General features: G+C 34.4%; 2 protein-coding genes across 2 annotated transcripts; one reads left to right on the plus strand and one right to left on the minus strand.

The window, feature by feature from the left end:
- The first annotated feature begins 1602 nt into the window (after positions 1 to 1602).
- LOC110018349 lies at positions 1603 to 7999 on the plus strand. The gene is made up of 6 exons (XM_020715634.1): positions 1603 to 2225; positions 6681 to 6758; positions 7153 to 7187; positions 7290 to 7345; positions 7540 to 7641; positions 7711 to 7999. The coding sequence occupies exons 1-6, from the start codon at positions 1836 to 1838 to the stop codon at positions 7764 to 7766; spliced, it is 717 nt and encodes a 238-aa protein (XP_020571293.1). The 5' UTR covers positions 1603 to 1835; the 3' UTR covers positions 7767 to 7999.
- A 7748-nt stretch (positions 8000 to 15747) lies between these two features.
- Positions 15748 to 18237, minus strand: LOC110018347 (putative pentatricopeptide repeat-containing protein At3g01580). The gene is made up of 2 exons (XM_020715632.1): positions 17938 to 18237; positions 15748 to 17727 (listed from the first exon to the last, which is right to left on the minus strand). The coding sequence occupies exons 1-2, from the start codon at positions 18235 to 18237 to the stop codon at positions 15748 to 15750; spliced, it is 2280 nt and encodes a 759-aa protein (XP_020571291.1).
- Positions 18238 to 21554: the final 3317 nt, after the last annotated feature.

Consider the following 21554-nt stretch of genomic DNA (forward strand, 5'->3'; position numbering starts at 1 on the left):
ATTAACTTTCTTATTTTTTTAATAGTTATTACTTTCAAAAAATAATAAAGTTGGAGAACTAAATATTTATGGCCAAATTGTAGCAGCACAGATCTTGATGAAAAGCTGAGAAACACGACAAACCAAGTGGGTCCTCTAGCAAGATGTGGCAAAATCAGTTCACAAACACCCTACACACGGAGGGGATCGTTCGACCCCGTGACCTGAGAGGACTTACGACTTTCAGAGAGACTGCTCTACCAATAGGTCATGCTACAGGCACGCGCGCACACATACACACACACACACACATACACACACACACACACAGATATATATATATATATATATATATGCCACCAGTCGTGACCTGTTGGTAGAGCAGTCTCTTTAAAGGTCGTGAGTCCCCTCAAGTCATGGGTTCAAATCCTCCTCTGTCCAATTTGCCGGCAGTGAGGGCGGTCACCGATTAGTTAGACATATAAAGGTAGTTGGGGGCTCCTATATAGCCGCCGACCATTCATTTTTCAATATATATATATATATATATTATAAATCTACAATTTTTTAGAAACGTAGATTCATCTTCTGCAGCATAAGCAACTTCTACTACTATCCTAATCTTCTAAGATGGTTGTTATGGACATTCAACAGCACAAACTCCATGACTGTACTTGCTTCACAGCAGCAATCCATCATAGCTTTCTTTTTCAACATTGCCTTTAACAAATTTTAAAAAAGAAACACCACTCAAAACTCTTCCTTTTACATTTTTAGCACTCCAAATACATTATTTAGATTTCTCACCATTAATTGAATTCCTCACAACTACCCTCAAGATTTCTCAGCATGTATTCTCATTTCTCCCTCCATCTAAGGGTAAATGTATAGGGTCCAGGGTGCCAATCGTCCCTTCTCAAATTCAAATTTTAATTTATATGAGGGTATAATTTAATTTTATACCCCTGAAATGGAAAAAATATTGGTCATGGGTTCAAATCCTCCTCTGTCCAATTTGCCGGCAGTGAGGGCGGTCACCGATTAGTTAGACATATAAAGGTAGTTGGGGGCTCCTATATAGCCGCCGACCATTCATTTTTCAATATATATATATATATATATTATAAATCTACAATTTTTTAGAAACGTAGATTCATCTTCTGCAGCATAAGCAACTTCTACTACTATCCTAATCTTCTAAGATGGTTGTTATGGACATTCAACAGCACAAACTCCATGACTGTACTTGCTTCACAGCAGCAATCCATCATAGCTTTCTTTTTCAACATTGCCTTTAACAAATTTTAAAAAAGAAACACCACCCAAAACTCTTCCTTTTACATTTTTAGCACTCCAAATTCATTATTTAGATTTCTCACCATTAATTGAATTCCTCACAACTACCCTCAAGATTTCTCAGCATGTATTCTCATTTCTCCCTCCATCTAAGGGTAAATGTATAGGGTCCAGGGTGCCAATCGTCCCTTCTCAAATTCAAATTTTAATTTATATGAGAGTACAATTTAATTTTTTACCCCCTGAAATGTCTATTTCCCTCCTCCTAAACACTCTAGGTGCGTAGTACTGATGTAATATTTTTTCCCTGAAATGTCTATTTCCCTCCTCCTAAATCTAAAATACCATTTTGCCCTCGGGAGGAGTTTATCCGCCCCTGAGCATAGTTTCGCCTCTGCCTCCACGCCCATCGAAGGTAGCTTTCTTCTTCGGCTTCCTTTCTCTTATCCAAATCTAACCATCATCTTTACATAATATACCATTGATAACCCCCCCATAGATATACCCCTAACTATCATCTCTACAAACCGTCCATTCTGCGGCCCATATGCTTTACCAGGATGACTTCGCTTCAACTTTTCCATTTCTCTAATCTTAGTCGCAAAAGGAGCTGCCTTTGGCTTGCGGTACATCGGCCCACCACTACCCTCTCACTGAAGAGGCGAAAGCTTGGATTTTTATCCAGAAACGGAGGTTTCTCAAGTTCGCCGCCGGAGATAAACGTGTTCCTTGAAAAGGGATTTGATAAAGATGGGATCCTGAAGAGGATAGGGCGGAGGGAGAGCCTGCTTGTGGTTAGGACTAAAAGGGGCTTTAATTCAGATGATGATGGATGGGATAAGAGTAACAGCTCAAGGGTATTGGGAAATCTTGCCTTGGCGGCTGGACTTACATATCTCACAGTGACTGGGCAGCTTGGTTGGCTTGTGGATGCTCTTGTATCTATCTGGGTAAACTTTTTTATTCTTTATATTCTGAAGATTATCAGAGATTTTTAGCTGTGTTTATTTTTCTTGTGTTTGTTAAATAGGATTGCTTGGCACTTGTGTAGGTTTTTTCTTGATGATGTGAGCTTTTCTTACCATTCGGTGACCTAATTTCACTAAAAATAAAATAAAATAAAATAGATCACCACTAAAAAGTTTGGTTTGTCAACTAAGAATATGCTGCCTATTAAAGTTTCATTGTGTTACATGAAAATTTTACCACTTATCAGCTAGTTAGGATCTCCAATTGGTAGAATGATGAACACTGTAGGTTTAAATTGAGTTCGATATATTAGTGTACACTTATCAAACCAAATGCTTAAGCCAGTTATAAGGGCCAATGTTAAAATATTAATAGCTCAACTTAATTTCACTTATAATGTTCTACTAATCTTAGTTTTATTGAGTATGCACAATCTACTCATCATATGAGTTATCCATATCGACCATTATTCTTCAATGCAAACTTCAATACTACATTGTTTTATGCACCAAGAGTACATGTGGCCTATGTGAATCACCTGCTCTCGAACTTTCCTCGGTTTTAATTGAAGCAACAATGGGGTTAAACATGTTCTAGGCCCATTATAGTCGCTGGCCATTTCGAACACTTGAACATGTTGAATATATTTTGATGAAGAGCCTATCATAAGACTACTCTTTCATTTGTATGAAAGGCGTATAAAAGGCATCTAAGTATAATTGGTCATCCAACCAATGGCTTTAGCATCAGTCTTGGAGACCATAGAAGTGGTTGTTGCAAACTATTTTTCTATTTTCTCACTTGGGAAACTTTTGTAAACATAATAGATTATGCCAATGAAAGATTTTTTTTCTTTTTATCGAAAAGAAAAAAAGAAATCGCTTGCCAAGTTCATTGAATTTGATCTAAAAACTGGATTCTAAGCTTAAAAGTTCAACGTTTTTTACCAAGTTTATCAAATATGGTCAACATGCTTATAAAATGCTTTTCTTTTTTTGTGCTTGTTGAAGCATTGACCTAGTTCAATGATACTTGATTTTACAACTCGGTAAACCCCCATATTACATTGTGTAATTGCTGATCAAGTTAATTGAACTTGACTATAAGCTTTGGAGAAGTCTGTCTACTTTGCTTGACCTTTGATCGAGTTCATTAGACTTGCCTAAAAGTTCTTGCCCCTTCACCTTACTCTACTGCCAAGTTCAGTGAACTTGATCGAGGTAATTAGATTTATTGTTTTGATTAATTAACGTAGTTCAGTGAATTAAATGAAATGCTAAGGCAATTTAGTTTTCTCAATTGTGCATCTTTAATGAGTTTGACAGGAGTCTCATGTCGAATCAAGAGCATTTGCTGAACTTGATCGGGGTGCTTATATGGTCATTCCCTCACATCTCGGTTTACCAATCAAGTTTAGGATATTTGATCAGTAAAAAAAAAAGTATGGAATGGACACAAATTTTATGTTGTATTTTTTGCAATTTTATGATCCTTAACTTCTCATTATCCGACTATTGACTGAAGGCAACTAAAATGGCATTCCATTGGTTAAAAATATCACCGGTCTCTGTATATGACCTAGGAGTTGAGGCCATTTCTTCTTATTTGTTGTTTTTTCAAAGACAAACTTTTTGTGCTATCCACCAATTCTCTTTTTTAAAATGTGGGTGAATGTTAATTATGTCAGGTTTTCTTATAGTATTTTTATTTTATTAAATGAAGGATCAAACTCACCATATTAACACAATATTGATCCACATGAATAAGAATAGATTTTGGGATCCATGCCTTCTTTCTCGGACGTGTTTATGCAACTATTTATATGAAGGTGATCTTGTAGGGTTTTTCAAGTTGTAGTTTAAGGCTTCAACAATATTGCCTTTTAAATTAGAGTTTTGTATTAAATTGAAGAAACAAAATATAACCTCATGCAAGGGTTTCTTGTAGTGAAGATCTCTTATTTTTCATTTCTCTTTGGTGATATCAACCATAGGATTACGATATTGGTAAGCGAAATCAGTGAGGCTTCTGGTCATCTTTATCTTCTCGGCAGGATTTTGTTGAGAGGTGATCATCTTGTATGTGAGACTTTATATTAGGTTTCTTCTCTGTTTGTGTGTGGGTGCATTTTGGTTTTGAAAAATAGAGGTGTGAATTTTTTTCCATTTTGTACAATACAATTGTGGCTTTTGTTTTTTTTTTTTGGGTTAAATCATCTCTCTCTTCTATTAAAATTAGACTTATTTGAAGTTGGTCCAACAAATTATGTTGTCTTTATATAATTTGTCTTTTCTTCCTCTTTTGTTTTACTTTATGACACATTTTTCTTGATCTTATTGATGCTTTTGCTTTTATAGTTTTGGCATCATTATTAGAAAAAGTTGGCATCCGAGCACAACTTCGAAATTTATAGCCATGAAGTTAGACATCGAAATATTTAGTGATTTTAGATTTGGAGAAATGTGATTCTTTAGACGATCTTAGTAGTATTTATGGATATAATTAAGGTTTGGCTTTGGTTCTTGTTGGGGCATCACATATCGAGAAAGTTGAAAAAGATTGACTTTATGGCTATAATAAAACATTTGGAGTAAATAAAGACACTTTATGATGAGAGTGATTAATGGATTAAATTTTTGCTAGATTGTATATCATGGTGTTAGATTTTATGATTGTGATATTTAAGGCAAGGTGACAACCACTTTGAATGTTTTAGATATTGTCTGGTGGTAGACTCTTTGGGGCTTTCATTGCTTAGAATGCTCCATTTAGAGAGGAAACTAATGAGAGATCTAGTTTTGCTACAATATTGATTTTTGGAGAGAATTGTTAGAATGTGATCCAATATTAATTGTATGAAATTTCTTGGGACATTCGAATCTGATTAAATGAAAGATTATTTAGACCAAATCAACAACAACACATCAATATGTGATGAAATAGATTTTGGAATTGTGCTCATGTGACTTTATATATGAAGGTCTCTCTTATAGGGTTTCTTAAGCCATGGTTGTAGGCTTCCACGACATACTCTCTTGAATTAGGTTTTCATGTAAGATTGAAGAAACAAGACATACCCTCTTGACAAACATAATATTTATTGTCTAATTTTCTCATTATTGGTTAGCATTGGTTTCGATGGAACTCTTGAGGAGCTGATTCACTTAATGTAGGCTTATTGAAGAATTGGACCACTATAAATTTATGTAACTTTGTAATTATTTTTACTTATGTGGTGTCTTCCGTGGTGTAATAGTTTCATTGTCATTTCTTGGATACATTATCCACTAAAACTTATTTCACAATTTTTAAATTATATTTATTTCCCTTAAAAGAGTACGTGCCATTAGATCTAAATTGAACAAAGTCTTATGCCACTGATTATAAGGGTGGAGCACTGGATGCTCATATCAAGCCTAATATATGAAGGATGGACATTTATTAAACTAATGACTTTAGATTAGTATGACTAAGATTGAGCGTATTATGTGCAAGTTCAGTTGGTGTGAAATTGCTAAGTATTACTCAATATTGCTTGCAAGTTGAGTAATACCTAAGTATGATAGGTCAAGTATATTGGATATTGGATATTGCATATAAAAGATAATGATATAGATTAAGATGTAACTTCTAGAGTTGAAGATTTTATGGTTAAAATGAGAAAAATGTCTCAAGAGTACCATGCATAAAGTATATACGAATTCATGGTTGGTAATATGAACATGCAAGTTCATGGTGGGCGATAAAAATGTCACTAATAGCCAAGTTAATTTTTCAAAAATGAGATGCTAAGACAGATTTCTGGTAAATTTAGGGAGGGATTGGTTGTTGGAGTCTATCGAAGATAAGATGCTGAAATTAAGAATTATGTGGTTTGGGTATGTTGATCAATAGGTAAAAAGTATACCATTTAACATGTGGATGAAGTTATTGTAGAAAAATTAGGGAGGAAAAGTAGACCAAAAATAACATTGATGTAAGTTGTTCATTAATACCTTGAGCAACTCTCAACAAGAATAAATGGAGGATGATGATTCTTAAAGGCCTGATTTTCTTATGGTTATTTATTTTCCCTTAGCCATTTGATCGAATTGAGCCATTGAAGTAGTCATCAAGCAGAGATCATGGTATAACAATGTATTTCCTTAAAAGGATTATATGAGTTTCAAAAGTTATTCCATTTAAAAAAATTCATATTTTCAAATTATTAAACTCAGGATTTTCTTCATTGTTTCATTACAATTCATTTGTTTGATGATACACAATCCTAGTTGGCACAAGTCATATTTCAGTAAACCATACTTCTCTGCAATCAGGATAGGTAACAATTTTTTTCATCTGTTATGTGCCTATCAGTTTTCATTTTATAAATTAATGACTTATCATGTTCCTTTATTTATTTTTTGAAATTTCAATCTATGATGTCTTATCTGCAGCTCTTAGCATTTCTTCTTCCTATTGTGGGCTTAGGGGCTTTCTTCTGGTTTGCAGGAAGAGAGATAATCCAAAGCAATGTAAGTATTGTCTTACTGTTATAGCATTTTTAGGTATGACAATTCTTATTTATTTACATACCTCATGAACAAAGAATTATTTTTACACGTAGCACTCAAATTTTTAATCATATAAAAAATAGCACTATTATCACTTTTTAAAATTGAAATATTGTTTTTCATGCCTAGCTCTAAACCAGTAACATTAACATTTTATGTATGAAGTTTCGGATTGAGATATGTAAACACATAAGAATTACGTGCTACGTATGTAAAATTCCCACAATAATATGTTTCAAATTAAAATTACCAATTGTCTAACTCGTAGTTATAGCCAACGGGTTATTTTATCGTTCAATCAAGTCTATTGCATTATGTGAATCAACTAATCTTCTCCTTGAACTCGCATCTACAGTGCCCCAATTGTGGAAATAACTTTCAGATGTTGAAGTAAGATGAATCAAATTACTGTACCTTATGCTACCTACATATTTTCTGTGATCTGTTTTCTTGCAGCCTCTGGGCAATAACTTCTACCATCTTTTTTTATAGATCTTCAATGAAGGATGGTGTGCAGTTCTGCCCATATTGTACCCAACCTTTTTCAGGTGCGAATAGTTTGAATTGGCAGGCAACTAGGGTAAATGTTCTTAGCATTATTGTTAGAATGCGATGCCTGATTAGATGAAGTTTATATGCAAGATAATCCATAAAAAACTGTACGTATAAGGTGATTTAGGCCAGCATGAAGATGTGAAGCTCACATTTTGGTGTAGCTTACTTTAAGTTGGTGCATTTACAGTGCAAGGTAACAAATTTGAGAGAGAATCCGCTAGGTTTTCTTCCAAGAGATCCGCAGGACCTGAAGAATCATTCAATGGATCCTTTGCTCGCTCCAAACAAGGCATGTGTTGCAAAGTTTCATCACATCCTATTTTTTTTTTCATGTCTTCTGAATGAAATAAATTGACAGGGACCTCCACTGCAACAATCGTGGATATTGAAGCTGAAGTTGAGGACATTGAATAATTGTCTCACATGGTCCATGCTGAAGGTATACAAGTTTGCTTCTGCAGAAACTATGCATTCCGCAACAGGAAACCTCCCAGGGGTTATAGAGATGTTGCATTAAATGTATTTTTTTACAACAATGTTTCGAATGCATTCTGTAAATAGCTTGATATTATGGTTCAAATGTTATTGTATGGGTGCTGTACAATTGAAATTTTGCAAAAGAATTCAACAATTATCTTTGGGTCAAATAGGCTCTGTCTCTAAGCAGGGAGTCACTATAGTTTCAACTTTGTATTTTGTAACCCATCATTTCTCTCCATTCTTGAGGTCCGTTTGTCTGTTTTTAATTTTTTTTTAACCCATCATTTCTCTCCATTCTTGAGGTCCGTTTTAGTCTGTTTTTAATTTTTTTTTTTCCTTCCTTGCAGTTGTACATTTTTGTTTAGCTGTAATTTTTTTTTACTTTTTTTTGAAATATTTGATGACAAGTAGTTTTTGCTATCATATCTGTTAATTTAGTCCTTTTTTTAAAAGAAAAAAAAAGTATTTTTAATTGGCATAATAGTTTTAAAAAATTATTATTTTTTTCATAACATTTTTATATCTTGTTTGCTTAAGCATTTTTCCAAATTTACTTAAAAAAGCTGTTGCTAGTGGATAAAAATTCACGATGTCTCCATTTTAATTCCTCGCTCCTCAAATTTTAAATTATCTCTGTTGTTATTATTATTAGTATTATTATTTGAAATGAGGTCCATGCTTAACTTATTGAATAGGAGAAAAATACGTTAACCAAAAAGTCTTGAAAAAACTAATAAATACAATGAAATAAAAATAGAAAGAAGGATATGAAAATCTCTGAAGAAAAAAAAAAAAGAGAGAATGAACTATAGTAAATTATCATCAAAATTGTAGATGTCGCGGTAGTAGAGTAATGAATTATTATCTTAAGTTACACGGAAATTTAGCATATATTCATGTAATTAAAGAAAAATAAGCAGGAGATCACGCTTCAATTTTTATGTAAAAAAATCCTAAAAATGGTAAAAAACCATGAGATCAAACTTAGATAAAATAATTAACTATGAATGGTGAGTCCATAGGTCTGCTCTTCTCATAAATTAGGGAATATAGTTTCAAAGTTGATTATTATAAATGTACAATGATTGTTCATTGATAATAGTCATAGTCTGACTAAAATGAACGTAAATTTTGGTGATAGCAGACTGCAAGAGTCATAGTTGATTTTTATAAAGGCAGTAGTCTACCATAAATAATGTAGATGGTGGTTGTAACACCAGCTTGTCATATATATAGTAATTGAAAGTCATAATAGTAGCTGACAGATTGCTTTAGGAGTGTCGATTGGCCACAATGGTCGTAGTAGAAATCAGCGAAAGGTGCGAGCCACATGGATAATAGTTGATCATGTATGTCGCAGTGGTGAGCTGCGATAATGTCGGTGAGCTGCATAGGCTAGAGTTAGGAGCTATATGAGTTGTGAGCCCATGTATGTCATAATTGGTCATGTAAGCCATAGTAGTGAGTTGTGATGATGTCCGTAGGCCGTAGAGGTTGGAGTCGGGAGCTACAATAGTTGTGGACCACGTAAGTCGTAGTTGGTAACATCGATCTTAATTGTGAGCTGCGATGACATTTGTAGGCTGCAAAGATAGGAGTTAGGAATTGCACGAGCTATGGACAACATATGTTATAGTTGGTTACATAGGTCGTAGTGGTGGACAACAAGGAGAGAGCTTGAGGACACTGGAGAAAGTCACTGGTGCCTTCGAAATGCTTCATTGTGCCATATGTGGGGTGCGTTGTTACGCCGTCTTCTGTGCGTCATTGCATGGTGTAGTGGACGATGTATTGCTCTGTTTGGGCTCTTCATTGTTCCACAACAAATGTTGGGATTCCGCAGTGCACATTGTGACTCCATTAGGGACTTCATTGCCAGGAGCAACTGGTGGTCAATGGTGGTCGATGGGAGAGGTTAACTGATTGTGGCATACGGTGGCCTACAGTTGGTGGTCGACGACGGTCAGCAACTGCATAAGTAGGAGAAATTCATCGGATCTTCGGTGTGGAAATAATGCTACGCTTCAACTTCTTCTCTAAGCTCTGGTCTTCTTCTGGTTCCATGTCTAGGTCAATTTTGAAGAAGGTAGTGAGGCTCTATTTATAGAGTTCATGTTTTAAGTAATGAAGGAATCCATACCACTTCGATCAAACAGTATGGGGATATTCCCTCGATCGTATGGTGTTTTGTGGACATTTAAGTGTCTTGATGATATAAGAATTGAGTGACTTTGAGCTTGTTAGATTTGTTTTATCAAGAAGCTCAAGGTCAGCTTGGGACAGGTCTGAGCACACACATATATATATATAATAGTATATATATATATATTCCATTTACATTTTATAAATTTCTGTTGGATAGACAACTTGGTAGATTTTATGTAATGTTTAATAATTCTATTTGTTTTTAGTTTGTATATATGTCTATGTAATTTGTTTTGTGTTGATGATAAGTAAATGTTGGATGGAAATTTATATTATATTTTTGCAATTTGTTGCATGTAGCTGTACAAAGTGTGATTATTCTTTTATATCATTTTAATTTATAATAAGTTTGCATTTGATTTGCGTCTGACACATTAACATTGGTCAATTATGATGATAAATCTGCAATCGACAAAAATCAAATGCCTTTTTTGTAGCTAGATTTTACGATCACAAGAATCTCATCGTAACATTCTAAAGAAGGATATTTCGGACGCAACATCCACCGCAAACATTTACATCAACAATTCTCGACAATAATTATCTTTGTCAAATGCATTTTTGTGTCAAATATTTTATCGACGTAAATCTGTTAGTAATAGGGATTTGCATAAGATTTTTGCCCAATTAATGGTGGAAATGTCTGATGTTAATCTGCAAAATGTCTGTAGTGTCGTGTTATTACGATCTGATTTTTCAGCTCTTAATAGCTCTATCCTGTATTGCATGAATTGTTGGCATTCTCTTCTCCTGTTAAATTTTTGTTTATTTTTATTTATACAAAAAACTATCTTATAAAGAGAAGATATTTGTGAAATTAGATCTCCTCTATTACTGCTAATGTCTCTGATTCATTCTATTTTTTGGTGATTTAAATTGCATTGTGAATTTAAATGATAAATTGGGTGATTTTTCCCCTATCATCTAAACTTATTGATCTAATATATTGTGTGGATTGCTCTAGAATTTTCTAAATTCCTAATATTAGTATTTTCTTCAGTTGATTTATTCAGAAACCCCTTAATGTCATTTATGTTTACTTGGTAGAGCTCTCTATAGCAATGATTGGTTGGATAAATTTCCATTATGGAGCCCCTTTCCTTGGACCGCTCACCAATTCTTATGTTGCTTGGAAACAATATTACTTCTTTTTTTAGATTTATGTAAATGTTACCTGGATAGGAATCCAAATTTTCTCAACATTATCTCTGATGCCTGAACTTTGCTTGTGATGGATGACCGTCACTTTACTTTTTCCAATAAATTGAAGTCAGTTAAGGTGGGTCTTAAAAAGAGATAAATGGAAATCATATAAATTTCTTTTCAATACCATTTATAATCTTGAGATCCAAATAAAAAACAACTTCATAACCTCTAGTAAGATTCTCTCAATAAGGACCTTCTTTCTAAAGTTTTTAATGTTCAACAGAAGCTTATTGAGGCATCACCACACACGCTTAATCATCTAAGGGTGAATCTGCTATGAAATTTCTCTATTATAGAGTTAAAATTAGAGATAATAAAAGTTCTTTCAAAGTGCTTGCCTCGATATATGGTACTCTTACCACTCAATATAGCATTGTTAATGAAGTTGTGGAGTGCTTCTCTCTTCAACTAGCCCGGAGAACCTATCTTTACTTTATGAATTATCTCATTGGATGTGTCCTGAACTCCTCATAGTGTCTTTTCTGATGAGAATTTAAGTCATTCTTCTTTAATATTGGATTTGATAAAGCTTCCAGGCCAGATGATTTTACTTCTAAAATTCTTAAAGACTTTTGTGATAACACTAGTTTTCCTTGCTTTGATGCTACAAGTTCATTTTTAATACTGCTAAACTACCTACTAGAATAAAATACTCTGCAATCACTCTTATTCCAAAATCTTACCAAGTTGAATGCCTTGCAGATTGTTGGTATAACTCCTTATGTAGCCCTATCAACAAAGTTATTACTAAACTCATTCCTGGCAGGTTAAAAACTCTTCTACCTTGTATAATTCATTATATCATAAATTCAATTCAAGTGTATTAATCACAACAATCAAAATTTTTTTCTTCTCATATATGATGATGATTTCTTACCTTTAAAAAGGTCTCTACTAGCAATATCAACTCTCTCTCTCACGTCCATTCAAATATAATGCCAATATAATTATTAATCACTCAAAATTTTCTATTTGTTTTCCAAAGAAGTTGAGAATCCGACTAAATTATAGATTTGTTATTCTCTTGGTTTTCATTTCAAACCTCTATTGGCATCATTATTAACTCCACAAAGCTCAAGACTACTAAATGGTATAAGATTATGAATAAACTGCTTTCTTGACTAGTGGCTAGAATAAAGAAGACTATCCATTTTTAGTATATACCAGATTATCAAAATCTCTATATAAAGCTATCTTCACTCTTTATTTAAATCTATTATCATCTCTAAGTGATTAAGGAATAAACTCTCTTACTTGATTATTAATTTTTTTTTATTGGAAAGCTGATAGAAGTAAATTGCATACTATAAGTTGGAGAACAATCACCAAACCCAAAAATTTTCAAGGGCCTAGTCTCACAATCTTGACTTAGTTAATCTTATGTGTAAGGCCAAATGTATTTGGAGACTTTATAATGTCAAATTCCTTCTTACCTCTTAGTTACTTAATTTTATGAATCCCTTTGGTTTGAAAGAAATAATAAATGTTCAGCATTAGAAAAATCTCTCTTCCAAGTTGCTGCAAGATTAGAAGAGTTTTTGACTTTCAGATTACTTATAATAGTAACTTATCATACTTTTTTCATCCATAGCTGGAGGGATCTACCCTAAATGAAAAATATGATAGCATCATCTTGAATATATTCAATTGCCCGATGAATGTTGATGTTTCTCATATGATTGATAACAAGTCTTAGCCTCTTGCTATCCATCCTTTTACCTTGGTTGTTGCATTCAACTTATCAAAAATGGTCTTATTTTGAAATCTTCTTTAAATATTCTATTGATGGGTAAGAGCATATACTTTCACAAAGACATTTATTACTCTCAATATAACAATATTCCTTTAGTTGATTAGAGTATACTCCTCTGGTTTGAAAAATAATCTATTAAATATGCCGCCACGGCTTGGAAATTTCTCTTTAATGGCCTTAAAATCAAATATATCATTATCATTAAGGTTTCCAACTTGATTCGTGATGTTTTATCTATAATTCTCATGTTGACACTCATTCTAACTTATTTTTTAAATACCATTCTTACTTTCTATTATCCAGGATGTAATTCCTTATGATTTTTATTTTTTTTATAATTATTCTCAAGTGTCGGTTCATAGTGATACCCTTACTTATATGATTTTCAAGAGATTTTTCTTCTTAATCTTCATGTGGTGGTTCACTAAATCTAGCTTGAAAGGGATGGCAAAATTTAATGATGAAATCAATCCTACAAATACTCTTTTGAATAGCATTTGATTTGTCATTAAGTAAAAAAAGTAGAAAGTGAAATATTATTATGGAAAGAATTCCTCCAATCATACAAAATCAATAAATTTTATTATGAATTTTCACTACTTCAAGTTGTTATCCTTTTTTGTATGGATCATCTTGCCCATATTGATGTATTATTTTGGGTTGTATGTTCCTGAATATTTGCTCTTACTATGTTTTGGGCCTTTTGTGGTTGGATTGCAAGATGTTTTATTATATTAAGTTTGATTCACTTGCTTGGTTAAGCTTTTAAACTACACATTAAATTACACATACTACACTTAGTAGCCTCTTAGTGTGGGTTGTTAAAGCTTTTTGGTTGATGTTATCTCCTTTTATGGTACTTTTAATGAGCCATGATGATATCTTTTCTCTTCATTGGGACTCAACCATTTTAGGGACTATATCACATATTTTTCTGGTGTCTCTTGTCCGTTTAGGTGCCTCGACTTTGAATTGGGTGAGTTTTTTTTTTTTTTTTTAATTTGGGAACCCTAATGAATTGCTTATTTCTTCTAACTGGATTACATCATAAGGTGTAGGCAATGAACCTTATTGCGGCTAGAAGTCAGGTTGTTTTATTGTATTATGGTTGGTTCACTTGCTTTATTCAACATTTATATTATATGGATACTGCATTGGTGGCTTCATTGTGTCAGTTATGGCTGATTTTTGAATGCTAGTGTCTCTTTTTTTGTTATTTTTTATGAGCCATGATGATATCCATCTTCTACATTGGGAGACGATCGTTTTAGGAAAATATATCATATGTTTGCTTAGTGTCACTTCTTATGTATGTTGTTTACCTGTTCTTTAAAATCTCTTTAATCCATATGGTTTGGATTTACTTCTTAATGCTCATGTTCTAGATTGCCTTCCCTTCTGTTTATGTTATGTACTATAAGACTATTTTTACCAACTGTTAGTGCTCATGTTGGCAGTTTACTTGGTTGTTTCCAATAGTTAGTGGAGTCTACTTTTTATTTTTGCATTCAAGTGTATTTCATTGGTTACTTTGGTATATACTTAAAACCTAGATGGAGTCCATTTGTCACTCAAACACATGGATTACCAGAGCTCACTTGTGTTTTCCACTATTTTGATGTATTTACTTATAGTCTTTTTTTCTCTTTCTTTTTTCATTTATCATCATTTTACTTAATATAATTTTGGGTGTGGCCCTCAAATTCCTAAGAAAATGTTTTATTACTGAAAGTCATATCAAAGCATCATATAATTGGGTTAATTGAAATATTTTTTTTTCATTTTTTTTTGGATCAGAGTGAATGCTAATCAGTGTGCTATAAGTTTGAGTACTACTTAAAAGACGTTGAATCAATTTATTTGACCTAATGTTGTTGACTTCAAAAATTTAGGCAACTCATATTTAACTAGTTATTAAAAAAAATTAGTTATTAATATGGTAATAGTAAATTTTATCTGGTGGCATCTAATAATTTGCTAAACATTTTTTTACTTCAAATGAGATGCTCATTATTTCAATATTTTGCTAACTATTATTAAATTAATAATAATGTTATTATTTCTATGCAAATTCAGTCATCGACTGGATATAATAATGAAGTTCATCTTGATCATCTGATTCATATCATCGTTTATATCTAGTAATTTTTAACCTAAAGTATAATCATACAGTCTTCCCTGATGATGGCATGCCATAATTATGCTTCATTTGACTTGTCTCTCGTTATAATATCCTCAATCAAAGGACATATCAGACTAGTAGAATTTTATCGTGAGCTATAAATATATTGTTCAAATTCATAACTTTGGAGATTTATTCATCTCTTATATTCAATCAATAGACACGTTGCTGCAGTAGTTGCATTCTATTTAAGGATTTCAGCCTTTTTTGTGGTTTCTCTAGTTATCCTGATTATTGAACATTCTCATAGATGTTCTACGCCTAAATTGGTAAATAAATGATTGAAGTTCTAGTAGTTTATATGAGAAAATCTAGACCATATAGAAAAAAGAAATCTTGCCAAAAGAGAAATTTAGAGATCTTAAGGCAAAAGCAACCTTTTTTCAAGGTAAAAGCTACATATTTTAGAAAATGGGTGCGCGTTGCATATACTTTGAGCACTTATTTACAGCATAATTAGCACAAGCAATATTTCTGAACACAGGAAAGTGAAGAACTGAACAAATTTAATCTTACTTGAGCAAATCAAAAGCACTCTCAACTTCGTCATGCTTCTTTTCACCCGCTAACTACGTATGAATTTCACTGCCAATCTCAACTGTGCTATAGCCTGGCATTTTCCTCAGCCGTCTTTCATTAATCCATCTTTTGACCACTTCAACATTATTCCATCTACCACCAAAAGCATACATATTAGCCATCAGATTATAATATCCAGAATAGGTAGGATCAATCTCAAGTAATCTCTGAGCTACCAAATCCCCCAACTTGAAATCTTCATGTAACTTGCAACCAGAAAGCAATGCACACCAAACATGAGGGTCGGTCTGCATCGGCACCTCTTCAATAAGGTTTAAAGCCTCATGTAATTTGCCGGTTCGAGCAAGCAGATCAACCATAATGCAATAATGTTCTGATTCAGGAGTGACACCATAAGCATCGATCATGCTGCCAAATATTCTTCGACCTTCTTCCACCATACCATTATGACTGCATACAGATAAGACTGAAATAAAGGTAATGCTGTTAGGCTTGATGGAAGATTCAACCATGTATTCAAATGTTTCTATGGCCTTGTAACCAAAACCATTAATACCATAACCTGCAACCATTGAGCTCCAGAGGACCACATCTTTCTCAGAACTACCTTCAAAAACTTTTACAGCATCATCTAAGCTGCCACATTTAGAATACAAGTCCAAAAGTGCAGAAGCCACGTAAACTTTATCACTGAAACCGGATCTAATCAAGTATCCATGCAAGCAATGAGCTTGGCATAAGAATGCCAAATGTGAGCATGCCACAAGCACCTTTACCATTGTCACAGCATCAGGACACAAATCATCAAGCAGCATGGCTTTGAAAAGCTTTAAAGACTCATCAGCAAAGCCATTCTTAGCACAGCCATCAATGGTGGCTGCCCATGTGACAACATCCTTATTAGGCAATCGATAGAACAGATTAATGGCTTCCGTGTAGCACGAACAGTTCATGTACATATATATCAGTGATGTGGCGACTGATTTATCTAATTCAAACCTCAATTGAATGGCAAGCCCATGCAGCTTTCTTCCTTCAGGAAGATCACGAGACAAAGAGCATGCCTGCAGAGCACCAACCATTGTGACAGAATTAGGCTGCAATCCCTTCTCAATCATCCTTTTATAAACCATCGATGCAACAATAGGTTCACCGTTATGAGCATAACAAGATATCATACAGCTCCAGCTGATCACATCCGTCTCCGGCATTGTCTCGAATAACTTTCCTGCAATTTTAATTTCTCCCATCTTTGAATAAAAGCTTAAAAGTGAATTCATGAGAGAGATATCATGAAAAAATCCCATCCTAAGTAAGAATCCGTGACAGCATCTTCCTCGGCGAAGGTCTCCCAGCTGCCCTAATGAAGAAACCACACTTACTAGAGTTACGGGATCAGGAATGGCATGCTTTTCAAGCACCATTCTGGAAAAGAATGCTATCGCCCTTTCAGCATCACCATTCTGCAGGTATCCAGAGATCACGGAAGTCCAAAGTACAACATCTGATTCCCTCAAGCCGTCAAAAACCAGGATAGCATCTTCCATCTTACAGCACTTGGCATACATCTCTACAAGTGCTGCCGCGACGTATACATCGGAATGGTAGAAATCTGTTTTGACGGCGACAGCATGGATGGTCCTGCCATGACGAAGTTCAGAGAGCGCTGCACAGGCCTTGAGGGCAATAGGTAGTGTGAATGCATCCAGGTCAGAGGGCTTGGCAGCCATGCGTCGTAGAAGGCGAAGTGTTTCAACCCATTGCTGCGCTCGGCAGTGGGAACGAAGCATGGCATTCCAAAGGAAAGAGTTTCTGTGGAAGATTTCATCGAATAGCTTGCGAGCAACGAAAGAAGAAGTGAATTCGCCATAGGAGGAGACCAAGCGAGTGGCAAAGAAGCAATCAGCGGCCGAGAGAAAACCACTGCGGAGGGGATTAAAGAGTGTAACTGTGTGATGGATTTTGCGTTGGTGCTGGCTTCTAACAATTGGGAGATGAGCTCTCTTCCACTACTCATTACATCCCATTGCACCTTAATAGCGATATATTCTGCACATTAACCTCAAAAGAAATTAATTCCAGGCCAAATACTGCTGTATAGAAAAAACTTACGTATATACCACCCAAAACTGATAAAATTTCATATTTAACATCTCCAACATAAATTTTACTTAAATAATACCCAAAACTTTCTAACATCTCTGCCACTTTGTTAGCACCATGATCTTTGTCAAAACAAACTCATCGTCACCAGGCCCCTGAGGGTTTGTTTGGGGCAGCTGCGCAGAAGCTACTGATAAAGTCAAAACAAACTCATCGTCACCAGGCCCCTGAGGGCTTGTTTGGGGCAGCTGCGCAGAAGCTACTGCTGATAAGCACTTTGTTAGCACCATGATCTTTGTCAAAACAAACTCATCGTCACCAGGCCCCTGAGGGTTTGTTTGGGGCAGCTGCGCAGAAGCTACTGATAAACTAGCTGTTTGTTTATTTTTTATAGTTTCAAAACAGTTGTGCTGCATCTGTTTCTGAACAAATAATCATTTTGTTCATGTATATTAATTTTGTTTGCAACAGAACTGTCATAACAATATATATTATACTTTAGATAAAAAAAAGACTATTAAAATAATATTTAATAATATAATAATATTATTTTTAAAATGGAGACGACGTATGCCAAGAGCCAGACCGTTCTCTAGGGATACTATCTATTCCCGATCACTCCCGGCGGCGCAATCGACCGACCTATCTACCCAGTGGAAGAAGTCAAAATTCTCTACGAGTCTCCGCAGACAAAGGTTCGCAGACTAAACGGATGTCACAAATCTCTTAGTTTGCAGGATTGGGTCTATCGCCGAGGTCTACACTTATCTTTCGGGAGGGTGTAGTATTCGCGGTATCAGACACGATTATGCAAACTATTGGACGAATGAGATCCACTTGGCCTCATTTTTCAAAAATTAAAACATACTACTTTTAAAACTCAAACTATATATCTTTTATATTTAAATTAAATCTCAAAAATTATTTTCATATTCAAATCCAAATCAATCAATCGAAAAAAAAAGTTGACCGACAGTCATATATGCATATCACCAAAAAATATCATCTAGAAGAACCAGAAAAATCGTAGCATCGAAAATAAAAGGGAAACTTGGTCTCCTTCTGTAAGATTTCACATGTGACACCAATCAAAATCGACAATCAGACCATCAAGAAGAACTTAGAAGATGTAACATCTCATCATGAGCCTCTCAAACTCACAATAAAAAGAAATGAAACAAGAAAAAAATATTTACAAACATCGTAGAAAACTCAATTATAATCAAATGTACAAGAAACAAAAATAAACATGAACTGTATAAAATAAATAAGTTAAAATTGATAAAAGAGCTATATAATTTCAGTTTTGTGTATATGCGAAGTCTTAAAGAACTCATTATACCAACCAACAAATTTGTCACTACAAGAAGACAAGAGACTTTGTAAAAAAAAGTGTTTTTGATTGCTTTTAACCCACGTAATACCAAGCTCGTGTGTGTCACATATGTATATCACCAAAAAAGGTTATCTAGATGAACCTGAAAAGCTGCTGCATCGAAAAGAAGAGAGGAACTTAGTTATCTTCAATATGATTTCACACGTGACTCCAATTAATGCCAACGATCAAGCCATCTAGAAGAACCCGTAAGGTCTAACTTCTCATCATAGGCATCTCAAACTCATCAAAAGAAAAATAAAAGAAAGAAAAAAATAATACTTACAAACATCTTAAACAACCCAACAATTAATGTTATATATGCAAGGAACGAAATTAATCATGAACTGTATAAAATAAATAAGAATCAGTCAATTTAGCATCCAACAATGATGTATGTGATCCGCTTTCTCAATTCAACAATTTCCCCAGCACCTTCGCCATTCTGGGTGCAACCTTCTTGTGATTCTCCTTATGCCCGTGGTATAGATTGTTCTTTTTGATATTTAAATACTTCAGACGAGACATGTAAATTATCATTGTCAGTCATGTTGAAGCCTACGTCAGTTCTCGAATGATGTCGTTAAATATAGTTATGAAGAGATATTTTGGCCACTTTAATCTGCATCTGTTTCGAAAATAGATGTCATCATATAGTATGACCCATTTTTTTTTTCCACACCCAAAATGTTCTTTTAATTACACCGTGTAAGAACGAGTATTTTTTGTTAAATATTTCTTTCCTGCCCCGAGCAACATTGCTGGATCTTTTAAAGTCGGAAATGTAATATTTGATATCCAAAAATAATTTCAGATACCTCTTTTGTAAGAAATATCCAGCGTCGACCAGGTAATATTTGTATGTCGCAAATACAATAATTAATAATGAACTTACAAAATATATAATAATATGATTGATTAATAGTTGAACAAATCTGGGGTGGGTGAGGGAAGTTGTGCTTTCAATTTCTTGTGACGAAAGCGAATATACTTCTGTCTCGTGCATTGTCTTCCCAATCGGCCATAATAAAAATAAATCACATGTTAACATTACATGCCACCATCACATTTTGTGTTGGTGATTCACACCGCCCAATGAATGTCCCCTTCATTCTTGGATAAATATGCATCCACGTTTGTTCTATCGATCACTCCAATACAATTCTGACAAATTAAACAAGATTGTGTAAATTACACGACTCATTTTGACTTCTGAAAATAATGAGTAAAAATATTTACCAAAAAAATGACATATACTGCGGGTCGGGTCATTTGCAATATTTATTGGAGTCATCTCAAATGTTGGATCCTATGACTTATAATATTTACCGACAAACTAACAAGAGACTTCAACCCTACTGAAAAGTATTTGATGATTCTTTGATGAATGTTGAAATCACTCCATCGCTTCTGTCATCGATTCATTCTATGATAAAATGTAGAGGGTTGTTGCTAATATCTCTCTGGTTGTCATTCTAGAGGAGCCATGAAGTGAATATGTTCACACAGTTCAGGAAGATAAAATAATGAAAAGAAAGTTGTGTGAATATGTTCTTACCCTTCCAATTTCTCACCCCACTATTCATTCGAAGCGTCAATGGTGCATTTGATTGGATCACATCCCCAACATGTGGATCGTCATTTTAATTTCTTTCATAATTTTTAGTTCCTTGTCAACTGATCTCACTTGTTTTTCAGTTGCATCTTATTGTACTTCATTCCCGTCATTTCTTTGAACTTATTCATAAAATTTGTCACTTTTTCTTATTAAAATAGGTGACAGGTCTATTTCTCAGTTCAACTTCCTTAAGATAGATATGAAATATGAGTTTAACTTCTTTATCCCACATACCTGATGAACTGATTTCTTTAGCCTTAATCATCACGTTACTAGCCCAGAAAAAATGAAACATAAATATTGCATTACTAGCTTAGAAGAATACTTGCCACATCTCCACACACAACCATAGCCAACACAAAACCAACACAATCACACAACCACAAATCACAACCCCAAACACAATCACAACCTCCACACTACGGCATCCATACACAACTATAGCCACCACACAACCACACCTACCTCCACACAAAACCACAGTCTTCACACACAACCACAACCACCATAACCTCCTCCACGCAGAATCACAACGTCCACACACAACCACAGCTTCCACAACCACCACACACAATCACACAACTACAACCACGACCACCACAATTATCTATACACAGAGACACACCTCCACACCTCCACACACAACCACAACCCATACAGAACCAACACAACCACACAACCAAAACCGACAATCACATCCACAACAGCAACCTCCACCACATCCACAGCCGCAACCTCCA

This window comes from Phalaenopsis equestris, unplaced genomic scaffold, assembly GCF_001263595.1.
Source record: "Phalaenopsis equestris unplaced genomic scaffold, ASM126359v1 Scaffold000014, whole genome shotgun sequence".
Classification (NCBI taxonomy): domain Eukaryota; kingdom Viridiplantae; phylum Streptophyta; class Magnoliopsida; order Asparagales; family Orchidaceae; genus Phalaenopsis; species Phalaenopsis equestris.

Excerpts from the sequence above, each read along its gene's own strand:
- LOC110018347 (XM_020715632.1), bottom strand. The coding sequence starts at position 18,237 with ATGCAGCACAACTGTTTTGAAACTATAAAAAATAAACAAACAGCTAGT. Across the intron at positions 17,728-17,937 it reads TTGTTTTGACAAAGATCATG|TGGAAGAGAGCTCATCTCCC; the intron begins GTGCTAACAAAG and ends TGTAATGAGTAG.
- LOC110018349 (XM_020715634.1), top strand. The coding sequence starts at position 1,836 with ATGACTTCGCTTCAACTTTTCCATTTCTCTAATCTTAGTCGCAAAAGG. Across the intron at positions 2,226-6,680 it reads ATGCTCTTGTATCTATCTGG|CTCTTAGCATTTCTTCTTCC; the intron begins GTAAACTTTTTT and ends TCTTATCTGCAG. Across the intron at positions 7,188-7,289 it reads AATAACTTTCAGATGTTGAA|ATCTTCAATGAAGGATGGTG; the intron begins GTAAGATGAATC and ends CTTTTTTTATAG.